At 36.7% G+C, this 13,436-nt stretch overlaps 1 protein-coding gene across 1 annotated transcript in view; it reads right to left on the bottom strand.

The window, feature by feature from the left end:
* Positions 1 to 13,436, bottom strand: part of mycbp2 (MYC binding protein 2) — a 412,376-nt gene that overhangs the window by 325,866 nt on the left and 73,074 nt on the right. Inside the window, 3 exon segments of the mRNA XM_051926880.1 lie at positions 506 to 577; positions 7,674 to 7,916; positions 11,945 to 12,141. Coding sequence (XP_051782840.1) covers positions 506 to 577; positions 7,674 to 7,916; positions 11,945 to 12,141 — 512 coding nt within the window.

Below are 13,436 nucleotides of genomic sequence, written 5' to 3'. Positions count from 1 at the left end.
AGTTTTTTTATTTTTAATAAATTTGCAGAAACCTCAAGTAAACTTTTTTCACGTTGTCATTATGGGGTGTTGTGTGCAGAATTCTGAGGAAAAAAATGAATTTAATCCATTTTGGAATAAGGCTGTAACATAACAAAAGGTGGAAAAAGTGATGCGCTGTGAATACTTTCTGGATGCACTATATATACATATATATATATATATATATATATATATATATATATATATATATATATATATATATATATATATATATATATATATATATATATATATATATATATATATATATACACACACACACACATACACATTATATTACATACATAAATACAGTTAAAAGTCTTCAAGTTAGGCCTGATTTTTCATGAACACAAATTTTTGTATATGCCAGTAGACACAATCAATTTAAAAGGGAACATTTTCCTTGTTGTGTAATGTATACCTTTTACAATGGATCAATTCAGAAATCTTCAGGTATTTTTTAAATCAAATTTAAACTTACCTGTGCATAACCCAACCAGGATTTTCTTTCCTTGCGATTTCTAATGCGTGATGTGGAATTATATACATGACCCTGAAAAATGAACAGTTCATGAAAAATAAGTCAAAAAACTTGCAAAATTCAGCCTTTAAAGAAAATGACGTATTATAACTGTCAGAAATAATAAAACAAGTGGGTACTTAAATTAAATTTTTAAATGTATTAGTTTGAATCACTGACTTTCTTTACAATGCTAAACTGTTACATTACATTTTAAACTATATAAAGCTATGTATTTTAAATTAGATAGAAACTAAACCCAAAATTCCAATATTTCTAACATTTTCATAATATTTCCAAAAGAAAGGTTTAGCAGAAACTGAGTGATTATCAAATTAAAATTTAAGTTCAAACTATGTTATCAGTATAGCTTTAAATGGATTATAAATATCGCTTCATATGAAAGCTTTGTTTCAGTCATTTTTTGTCTGAACAGTAAAAAAGTTTGAAATTTAATTAAAGGGAGAAGATGAAAACGACTGTTACTTTCAAATGCATTTAAGGCAATCAATAAGACAGTATGAACTTCTAAAAATGTATTAGTAATTTCCTCATCCCTCAACCCTTAGTGGGCTGCAGTAAATGCCTCAGCGGCTCAATTGTTTAAAGGTTTATCAACTTATTCACTGCACTGGATTTAAGAATTAGGAATTCAAAAATAACCACTGCAAAGCCAGCTAACACATATATTCTAGACAAGACCCTAATGAAACTACGCTGCTGCTAAAACAAGTGACCACAGTATGAGAAATGATCAGCAAGTCTAGTAAAATCAATATGTTCCAAATCCATCAGTCTAGAAGGGTTATTCAAAAAGTATGAATTTTAAGTTTTTTATATATAAGCTAAAAAGAATTATTTTTTTGTATTGAATAGAAGAGAGTCTACTTTTATACATACATTTTTTATTTTATAAACAAAAAGAATTGTAGCGTCTTCAGAGAGTTCAAGAAATTTAATTATTTTCAACAGCCACTGTGGAATGCTTCAGACAGGGATATGTCAAATAACACACACTCTGCCTGTGTTGTCTTATTCATTTGAAGCAATGACTAGCTGGATGCTGTCTCAATGGCATAAATTTTTTGTATTATATATATATATATATATATATATATATATATATATAATATGAATGTAAAAATGTTTGAAATTTGTTGCTAATTTCATAAGGCAGTAAAAAAGTTTAATATATCATCACATAATAAACAATATAGCTCTTTAGATGCGAATCATGAGTTAACCCATGGGTTAATTTATCTTGCCATTTACACATACCAACACATAGATTATACAAAATATTTTCTGAAACCAATATTAACAAAAACAAACTTCAATAATTACTAAACCTAGAAAATTCATCTAATTTACAAAAACAATTCAAAATTAGTTTTGTAACACTTTTCAGATAAGTATTTTTTTTTTTTTTTTAAACATTCTCATGTTCGAGACACTTGCTATTGTGAAATTAATGCTCACATCAGAACACATATACATAAGAGTGGTAGCAAAAGTCTTGGTACCATTTCAATTGGAAAAAAAAAACAAACATATACATCTCTGAACTAAACAGAAACTAACAGCGAGTGGTTGTACGATTAAAGATCCACGTGATATTCATTCAAACCTATCGGTCTGCTTAAGGTACCACTACAATACAATTATTTCTTGTAACTTCTAAAGTGTTATAATAATTGTAATAATCTAGGTCATTTTGATTGTCTTTGTAGAATAATGCAAGACTCTAAGCTTATAACTCAGTTTAAAATGTGGTGCTCTTCAATGGCATAAACAAGACAACAGCTATGCTTCCATCACTGACCTAAGGCACTGAGTAAGTGGCTTTGTGTATATAATAATCCACAAACAGAAAATAAAACCCATGGATGTACTACCTTTTAACTACAACAACTCGGCAAAATAGCTCTTGCTGTTAAAACAACTGAAACATTACAATGGCAATTTTAACAAATTGTGGATTTCAGAAATAAAACTTGCTATAATGAACATTTTATTGTTTTCCATTTCCAAATTGTAACAGCTTGTTTAAGCATTCACACTGCCTTGAGTCTATACAAGGGTGAAAAAAAAAAGTATCAATATAATGTTTGAGTGCTGACTTCACTAGCAAATGATAAAATTAACTGGAGGTAAAGAAAGGCATATAATATCTTTTTGTGCAATGTTTGTCTGATAAATACAAGGGCAGATGCATTTAAAAGAAAATATATTCTAATGATTACTTTGTTTCATATAGTTGTAACTGTTGGCATTCAAAGTTAGCTGCACCAAACTAATGTAACTACTCATGACAGGCCTATGAGAATCAGACTTTTTAATGCACCGTAAGAAAAAGGTATTGGAAAGACCATGTATCAGAAAGTCCTAGGAGGTTGCAGTTGAGACCCATTATACTAAGCGACTCCAACTACAATATTTCTCGAACCACTAAGTCAAAGGCCACCAGTCCCAAGCTTAAGGCACATTGCCACTGTTGTGTACCAACAGACCTATTCAAATTAAGTGGCCAGAGTTTTAGGAGAGAAATTTAAGGGTCATAAGGCTACTGTTCACCATTACTGCTTACATGGAATAAATACATGGTCAATAAAGAAAGAGAACGAGAGATCGAGCGTTGCATCGATTTCGAAAAATGTTGGAGAAGCAAACAAAAATGTGGAACAAAATTCATGACATAAGGTTTTTTTGCTGTATACCTGCCAAAAGATATACAGTGTGCTCATTAAAATGCATATTCGTTTCTTTCCTCCAGCTGAAGTTTATCATTATCACATTAACCATAAAAAAATGAAAACCTATAATTCTTAATGTGTTTAAGACTTTTGTGTTGGTACACTTGGAAGTGTGTATAATGCAGTTATATTCTCCAAAGCAGACTTACACAGGCATGTAAAACAATACCACAACTAATATTATGTCTTACAATAGATAACCTATTCAGTCTAGCCCAGTGGTTTTCAACCTTTTTAGCACTCTGACCCAGTTTTACCTGTTTTTGGTCAATGATTACCTTTAATTAGCAGTTATTTTAATTGCATTAGCTTACAATATCCACTGAATGCCACACATTAACAAATAACAGTGATAAATTCTCAACATTTAAGTGTACAAGAGTGTACATAATACATGAAATACAAAATGTACTTATCTAAATATCACAGCACACAGCAGTTTAATACTGAATCAAACTCCATGCCCATTTGTCTCTTTAACACGTAACCAGGACTTATCTGATTTTTACAAGTATGTAGAAAATGGGGATAAATTAATATATTAATATTTTTTAGCTTGCTGGTGACAGACTCATCTAGAATTTTGATGTGCATATCTACTGCACAAGGCAGGACTGATGTGTTCTTCAACTGTGTGAGGTTTCTTATATTTGTCAATTTAATGTGCAACGTGATGATAACTTGTGTATCTGCTGGCTTACTGTACAAACACATTACGATATTTTTCATGAAGTCTCAAGATTTTCACTTCTTCATTTAAAAAAGTCAAAACATTTACTTCTGAAAATAGCATACTATGTCTCCAAATGTCTTTGTATAGCTGAAAGTTTCATAATTTTATTTGGCAGTACCACATTATGCAGATAATGCATAATGGTCATTGCTCGCCGCACTTCATAGTAAAAGTAAAACTTTTTTGGAGGTTTATATGAAACTGGAAAAGTTCAGAGTACGAGATGCTGCGGGGCATTGGAGGAACATTTCCATATTCATTGGCTTTCTTAATGAAGTGAGGGGTGCATAACAGGTTGTTATCTGCTGGTAACTGGATCAATAGCCACCTAAAACATTAAAGCAATTGCTAATATTTTTATTTATTTTTTCTGTATTAATACTTTAGTTTTCTTGTCTAAAATATTTCAACTGCAGTTTTTCCCCTTATTTTTAATACCAATAAACACATTGTCAGAACAAAATAAATGTATCGATATTCTTAAAATGTTACTGACATTTAACATTTGCCTGCATCAAAAAACATTTTAGAACATTTTTCGCATAAAAAAATCTTTCAGATGGAAACCTGGCTACTGATATGTAAATCTGTGTCTTTTAACAGCACATTCTTCTTTGATTAGTGATTTAATGTTTTTTTTAAAAAAAAAAAACAAAACACACACAGTAGTTTCTGCCTTGCGCAAGAAGAGCAGTCCTAATATGCCCACAACCCCGTATGAGAATAAGAGAACTTTGAAAATAAATGAATGAACTTCCATATTCTTGCTGGTGTCCACAAAAATGCCAATCTATATATATATATATAATTCACTAAGCCGCCGCCAGAGCAAGCAAGACACCCATGAAAGCACACAGGATAAGCAAGACACCCATGAAAGCACACAGGAAGGGGCGTGGATTCACTAAGCCGCCGACAAGTAAGACACCTATGGCGCATGCAAGAAGGAGCCACGCCCACCAACTCTAAGACCATTGGATACGATGACAACTCTCAGAGCCACACCCACCAACTCGGATGCGACGACTCGGAAAAAACGCCGCCATTTATGTTCGTCTGTGCTAGAGTACAGATGGACCTCTGAGCCACGTTGACTGTTCAGTTACAACGCACGACCGCGTGCACCATCGCAAACTGTTTTACACGCTACATACAGCAATTCGCATCCGCGACAAACATTCGTCTTCTTAGATGGTCCTGCAGGAACATGGAAGACATTTCCCCGCCCATGACCAGGCGGTGTGTATGCTTCGAGAACGAGGGTGGACGCGGCAGGACCATCTAAGAAGAGGCTGTGTATCGATATATATAATTACCTAAGCCGCCGCCAGAGCAAGCAAGACACCCATGAAAGCACGCAGCGCTTTGAAAGCAGTCAACTCACAAAGCCCAGCCCACCAACCCACGCCCACCAACTCGAACACGCGTCTACCCATGCTCTCAAGACATTCACGGTGCCTGCTCATGTGCCCGGACGGAACAACTCACTTTCGTCTCTGCTACAGTACACATGCACCACTGAGCCATGTTGACTCTTCATTATTCTTTTCGGTTTCAGCTGCATTTCCATATATAATCCACCAAGTCGTCCGACCGTGGGATACAAACGACAGAGCACCGCCCAAGAACTCGAACCGCTAGAGAGACACGCCCACCAACTCTAATACGCCTGCCCGCCTGACTGTTACCAGCATTCACCGCAATGTACTGGAGTGTAAAACCATCACAACTATCAGACGCTGTCTATATCTAAGAAGATATATAGATACTCATTATTCCCCGGCACACGTCCACCCACGCTCTCAAGGCATTCACAGTGCCTGCTCATGTGCCCGGACGCAATAACTCGCCACACACAAATCTTGCTTAATTTGACTCAACACGGGAAACCTCACCCTGCCCGGACACGGAGAGGACTGACAGAGTGATAGCTCTTTCTCGATTCTGTGCGTGGTGTTGCATGGCCGTACTTAGTTGGTGGAGCGATTAGTCTGGTTAATTCCGAAAACAAATGAGACTCCCTCCTGCTTAATAGTTACGTGATCGCTAAGCGGTAGGTGTCCAACTTCTTAGAGGGACAAGTGGCTTTCAGACATGTGAGATTGAGCATTAACAGGTATGTGATGTCCGGTACTGCACGCGCGCTACACTGAATGGATCAACGTGTGTCTACCCGGCGCCGACAGGCGTGGGTAAGCCATTGAACCCCATTCGTAATGGGCACTGGGGCTTGCAATTGTTCCCCACGAACGAGGAATACCCAGTAAGTGCAGGTCATACGCTCCCTCTGAATACGTCCCTGCCCTGTGTACGCACCAACCTGCAATCCCCCCCCCAAACTACTACCATGGTGGGGTGACTTGGTGGATTATATATAGAAAAGCAGCCAGAACCGCAAAGAACAATGAAAGGACAACGTGGCTCAGACGTGCACAGACGACAGCGACTCAGCAGGAGCAAGCAGTGCGTACTGAACGATGATTGTATGTTGGTTTGTAGCGTGCATTGTTGCAATATTACTTTTCTTGGTGGTTTATTACATTACGGATTTTGCAAATGTTCAATTTTGTCCCTCTGCTTAAAAAACATTAAAAAAGCGGCGTGATTATGCGCCGTATGCTACGCCGCGGGTTGGTATGCAGCGTGTAAAACAGTTTGTCGCAGATAATTTGCCTTTTACTTTTACACGAAGACAATTTCCTGTTAGATTGGCCTTTGCGATGACAATTAATAAGGCACAGGGCCAAACTTTCAACACCATATGCATGCATCTGCCAAAACAAGTTTTCAGTCACGGACAATAATTGTATATTGCTCTCTCCAGAGTTCCATCTTTTCATTCACTTACTGTTGTATCCTGAAACCCACCCCTTTTAGACTACTATGTCTTTCCGGAAGTGTTCAGCCATTAATAAATAATTATGGGGCGTATGCCTGCAGGAACACATGCAGCGAGCGAGTGACATACACCCACACATACAGGCGCACGCGACAGAGAGGGAGGGCTGGACGCATAAGAATAATAATACTTCATTACATTGATATAGCGGTGTTCTCAGTATTCAAAGCGCTATCCACACAGGGAGGAGCTGGGAACCGAACCCACAATCTCCTCACTGCAAAGCAGCAGCACTACCATTGCGCCACAAGGCAGTTAAAGAATGCACCGGGCTCGATTTTGTTTTCACTTCTGTTTACAGCGATCGGATCGTAGATAGCATTGTTGCAATGTTACTTTTCTTGGTGGCTTATTACATTACGGATGTTTCACATGTTCATTTTTTTCCCTGTGCTTAAATGATACTAAAAAAGTGTTTCTCAACTGTGACTCCGGAACATCTCAGTACACAAGCTATATTAAGCGTCAACAACAAAGACTTGCTACACCTTAATCTACAAGTACTGACACTTATCCCTACCGACGAAGTAACTTTCACCAGCATGCCTTCTTCGTCACAGACGATCCCGCTTTCAGTCACGGACAATTGTATGTTGATATGAATTAAATATAGAAAGGCATATAGGAACATTATATACTGAAATCCAATCCAATCTGGATGAAGTATAAGAGTATCAAAAATACAACTAATCAAACATGGCAAAGTATAACCAAACTTTACCAAAGTAACAAATGCCATCTTACACGAACTGTTCCACTGTATCCTGAGCCCACTTTGTACAATCCGTCTTTGCATAGCAGATAAAGGAAGGAGCCATCACTTTGCAGCAGACAATTTTCATCGTCATTAATTGACACTTCTTTCAGTATCCATTTGTTCATCAGAGCAGCTTTCTTGATCCCGTTACTAAACCAGTCCTGAATTTGGATTTTTCCAACAAGAACTGCTTGCACACTTCTTTGCAAAGAGTTCAGAATTGCTGGTACCTACAAAGCAAAAACAGAAGAGCTGTTGTAAAATGCCACTCCACCCCAATTTAAGAACATTCTTTGTACTGAGACACTCTATTTACTGATTTGTGCACAAACTTAGAGTGACATCCAAAGTTTTACTGCCAGTTATATTCATCACCTATAAATTTGCTATGTACAAACTCATATTTTTTAAAAATGCACACTTAAGACAGAGAGGCAGAGAAGGGCAACTCGAGTCACATGACTTAACTACAGTCAATTTTAGTGAACTGTGACTTGCTTAACAAAATTCTTAATTTACTGTTGACTATACTGTACGCTATTCTCAATTTACTGTAGACTACACTGCAAAGAATGGAATGCCACCTGCAACATTTGACCACAACATCTTTAAGCTTTGTCAATTCAAAAGTCATTATGACAGTTAACATTTGATAGGTAGTTGGTCCCAAATGCAGTAACTGATGTGCAATTGTTTCAGCTAATGTATCAATTCAGCAAGACAGATCTACCACCACGGTCACTTGCATATGCAAGAAATAAATGCCCACTAACAGGAAAAAATTCCAAGTTGAATGGATAGGGCTCAATAAGAGCAGGTGTCCAATACATCACTTTCATGAGATTGTACATTTAATGCGTTACCATGCTGCAAAAGAGAAAAGACATGAACAACAACGTGAATGCAACAACACCACGGAGATAAGACACACCCAACAATGCCAAATCCTTAGCGTCTTCAGGCAAATATACATACTGAAAACACAGTGTTACATTTTAATTTTTCACAACAACATGGCATAAGCTTTTTAAAAAATGTTTAATGGATGTTCGTTATCTGCACTATCAGAAGGAAGTTTTCTGCAGATGTGATATTGTCCTCATCGATTATTTTTTTTTTTTTAATTCACCTAATTTGGAGCAATGGGGAGCATGAAAAAAACAGCTCCAACTCAATTCCAACACATTTGCCTTCCATGTTTGATATAAAAATACAGCCAAAACATGTTTACAATGCCTATGACTGCTTCAAATTGTTAGTTTTTAATTTATTTTTCACATATTACTACAAAGCCTCAATGTTCTAACAGTCAACTTCTTTAGCTTATCTTTAGTGAGTCATTTTAAATGCCAATTGGTTATTACAGAAGCCTTTTAATTAAATTAACACAGCTGAAAACTGTTATTCTGTTTACTTGTCTGTGCAAGGTAATAGCATTCAACAGACAACAAGACCGTGGTGATCTGCTATCCAATATTTTGATGAAGTAGTAAAACAGCAGGCTTCTGCAGGGCTGTACAATATATTTGAGGGTGCCTGAGCACCTCATGTCCTTTTGCTCTCAGTGCCACTTCTGCACCATGCTTTTCAAGGGTAGTCCTATTTCTCATTCTGCTTCTAATTATAGGGCTGAATTTCATTTCAAACTAATGTAACAATAAATACAGGAGGATTTTATTGGTTTGGGAAGAATGGATTTTAGCATACTACTTTTCAAGATTAATATAATCATCACTACTTTGTTTATCACTCAATGTGCATGTAATACCTTTATTCACTGTCAGTTCAGTAACTAAATAACTAAAACAGCTTAAAATCAATGCTAAGAAATCGAAATTTAAGAATTACAATATCAGTGTCCCATAAATTGGTAAATACCACCATTACTCAGGATATTTCTTCCCATTTACACAACTTGGAATACAAAATACACAGCCAACAAAGTGTGGCAAGTATCTAAGAACAGCCAAGTTGTCAGTACACAAAGTACACATCCAGCACTAGTTTGAAAAGGAGAACAGACAAGGTGGTATGATTCTGGAATGAATGTGCTGCGTGTACAGAGCACTGCATACATCAAATTAATGCTGGGTCTGTATTTTGTTTTCCAAGGTTACTATGTTACTATGCACAAAAAGCATACACAAGAGTGTATGCTAAGACAATAAATAAAAAGCTGGCTTTGTTGGCTTGTGTATGCATCTTCCATATATTTGTGTGTGAGTGTGTGTGCAATTCAATACATTAGACTCCTAAATAACTGACTGGAGTTTATAACCATAATTCACCTCATTCTATCTACCTCACAGAACTGTATCTGACTTGTCCATCACACTTTATATTTCTATTCTGTTTTTATACTTTATGCTGCCTCTGTTACTTATTATCTGTCTGCTACTTATTATTTATGTTTATATGTTGTTTTTGTCATTTGGTGTGGACACCAAAGAAAAAATTTCATTGTACAGGGAAATGTGTTTCCTTACTGTGCACATGACAATAAACTTTGAACTTGAACAATGAAATAGGGTGACAAAAAAAAAAAAAAAAAAGGCTAGAATCCCTTTAGCCTACGAGCAATTCTCCATGGTAATGTATAGATCTGATGGTGTAGGTGCCCAAAAAAAAAAAAAAAGTCTGACTGCAGTCTACTTGTGACTTTATGCTGTAGGAAGATAAGTAAATAAATCAAAGTAAACAGGTAAATAACATTCAATATGGCTTTTATACAAGTACCATATAATTTTTTTTTTATATAAAGACCATCACAAAACATAATCACAAACAGAACTTTGCACGATACCTCTGAGTTCACCTCTGTTATAGCACATCTTTATTTGAAAACAGGGGTATCAGATCGGGGGGGAGCATGAACGCAACTGAGAGAATAAAACTAAATTTAAAAAAAAAAAAAAAAAGCTAACTTTTACAAGTACCATAAATTTACACTGGCTGTTACAGACTCATACAATAAAACCATACATTTGATTTAGTTGTAACAATAAGGGCAGTTCTCTACTCAAAACATTAATTCCGGGAAGCAGCCAGGATCCAACCCGAGACCTCCTGATTATGAGTCAGCTGTTCTTACCACTGTACCACCAAAGCAGTCATGTCAGTGTTGTACCCTAATCCGATTTCTTTTTCTTCAGTTGTAGTCTTGAATAAAAGCGCACTTGTTTTGTTAAACGTTTACCTTTTGTGAAAGTGTTTATTTGATATTTGGATATCAGTCTTCACACATTATACATTTCGTGACAAAATTTTGTAGTTAGTAGGAGAGCTTTTTGCCCAAGTTGAGCTCAGTCGGTAGGGGGGGTGGGACAGGAGTCTGCTTACTGCTTGTGCTGATCGACACATTTACAAAACAAAAGACGTTGATTGAGAGGTGCGAAGGAATTTAAGGTGGGCCGGGATTACGAATTTCTTCGTAGGCTTCAAGGATTCTAATGTTGAACAATGCCAAGAGAAAAAATATCTTAACGACAAGCAGCAATGGTCAGAGTTTCCAATAACTACATAAAGTGAACAGGCAATAAAGGACAGCCTTGCCTGGTACCCCTTGTAATCAGGAAAACCATCATTACTTGTGAGTACAACTGTAGCAGGGGAGGAATGAAGTGTTTTGATCATTCCAACATACTCTAAAAAAAAATTCCATACAATGCTGAACACCCTACAGATAAAACCAACCATTTGTCATATTCTTTTTTTAGTCTCAAGTGATTAAACCACAGATGGCAAGGGAACAAGTAGCATCAATAATGGGCAGCAAGCAACACACATTGCCAAATTAAAACAAGATTTAACAAACCCACTTTATTTTGCAGAAGAGATTAATTTTAAGACTACTAACTATGATGTGAAGCTGCTACACATTAGAAGTCTTATTTACATATTTGCATTTCACATAAATCTAATTAGTTAACAGCTATAAACATCAGCAATTTGGATAATCATACAAAAAACTTAAAACATTTATTGTACAATAGAGAAAACCCATTAGGCATCATGGTGTCACATATTAATAACACACCCGCCAAACCAGATACTAAGCATTCAGCCAAAAGCAAGTCTTGGAAACTGAATATGAAAGACAGTCTGTATAAATTATCCTAATAAATCATGCAACCCCTAAGAGAAAACTTATGAAAATGTAAACTTTCTCTTAATTACTGTGACAAACCATTTGATTGTTTGAACAAATTATTATACAGAAACATGCACAGAAAATATTAACAAAATAATGAATGTGTACCTGAATGGCTTGACAAGCATTGCTGCCATTGTTTGTAAGAATAGCTGAAACAGCTTGAAGGATTTTACCAGTGTCGCCCCAGGCCACAACAAGACTAAATAAGCATGCACATGAGAGTGCTGTAAGTGCTTGACCAGTGCTGTCGTTCATTCCTGTGCTTCTTATTGTGATCTCCAGAAGCAGGTGAAAGAGAGATTCTGTGCAAAACAGACAAAAAATATTCAATATTTAATATATATTATAATGTTTGGATTTAAAAAAAATGCAGGACCATAAAAACACTGCTTTTTTAATCTCAAAATATCAACATGTTACTTTGGCTAAGGAAGCTGATGCCAGAAAAGTTGACCCAAACAAACAATATGACCAATTATCATCAGTTATCTTATCTGCAACTGTCTTCTGTTAAATTGGACAACTTTCAGCAACTTACCTACACAAAATAAAATTGACAGAGTTGGGATTTTCTAATGTGGACTTTCTTATTGTTCCAAACTTTCATTAAAAAACAATAAAGGTGATATAAATATAGCAGGTCCGCAGGTGGGAAATTAGTGGCATGTTTTTAAATAAACAACTGAATGGCCGGCTCAATCTCCATGGGTGTGCATGCTTGCACAAGTGCAGGGGGTTGGCAAGTTAACAGGGATGAGACGCACCTGCATGTGAGGGTGCAGTCTATCTCAATTGCTTCTTTGGCTTTCTGTAATGCCCGATTGAGGCGCTGCTCCCACAGGGGCATATAAGGGAGAGCCAACACGAGAAAAGAAAAAAGGTGAAAGGAGGAAGATGTAAACACATTGGCCAGCGAGTGAAAGAGAGACAAAGGAGAGACAGAGGTTAAATGGGAGAGAGAGAGAGAATGCACTACTCAGAGCACCTGAGCTGCAAGGAGCGAGAGGCAGTTTGGTCAAGAGTGAGCTTCAAAGTTGAAGGAGATTAAAGATGAAGAAAGGACACTCTGACGATGCGGGTTCTGCTCCATGCTCCCATCCGCTGTCCGGGAGCCCCTGAACCCTATACCGTCGATAATGTTACTGAGATAAGCTAGACAGTGAGGCAATAACAATGGAGCAAGGGGATGATGTATAAAAGTACAAAAGTGCTTTTATTAAAATAAATCAAAACAAAGTCCACAAAGTAAAGTGCAGTGCCATATCAAAATCTTCTTCATTAAATAAATAATCCAATAAAACTAAAGTGAGAGGTTTAAAACAACAATAGAACAATCCTTTAAAACCGAAGGTAAAACAATGCTGGAAGCAGTCCTTTAGAACAATTATAAGCCCGGTGCTTTGTTTAAATTAGTGTCTCACCTGCTTCTCCCATTTGGGCCCTGCAGCAGGCCAGACGCTCTCTCTGCAGCTGACCTTTCTCTCAATCACTCCGGTCTGGAGGCCTCCCGATCCTAGCTTCGGTCTTGCTCTCATCCCAGACCGGGACTTAGCTTCTCTTCAACGGCCAGGACTCCCACGCTGGAGATTATAAGCCT

The sequence above is a fragment of the Erpetoichthys calabaricus genome, chromosome 4 (genome assembly GCF_900747795.2).
Source record: "Erpetoichthys calabaricus chromosome 4, fErpCal1.3, whole genome shotgun sequence".
In the NCBI taxonomy this organism is placed as follows: Eukaryota; Metazoa; Chordata; class Cladistia; order Polypteriformes; family Polypteridae; genus Erpetoichthys; species Erpetoichthys calabaricus.
This window is presented reverse-complemented; position numbering and strand designations above follow the sequence as displayed.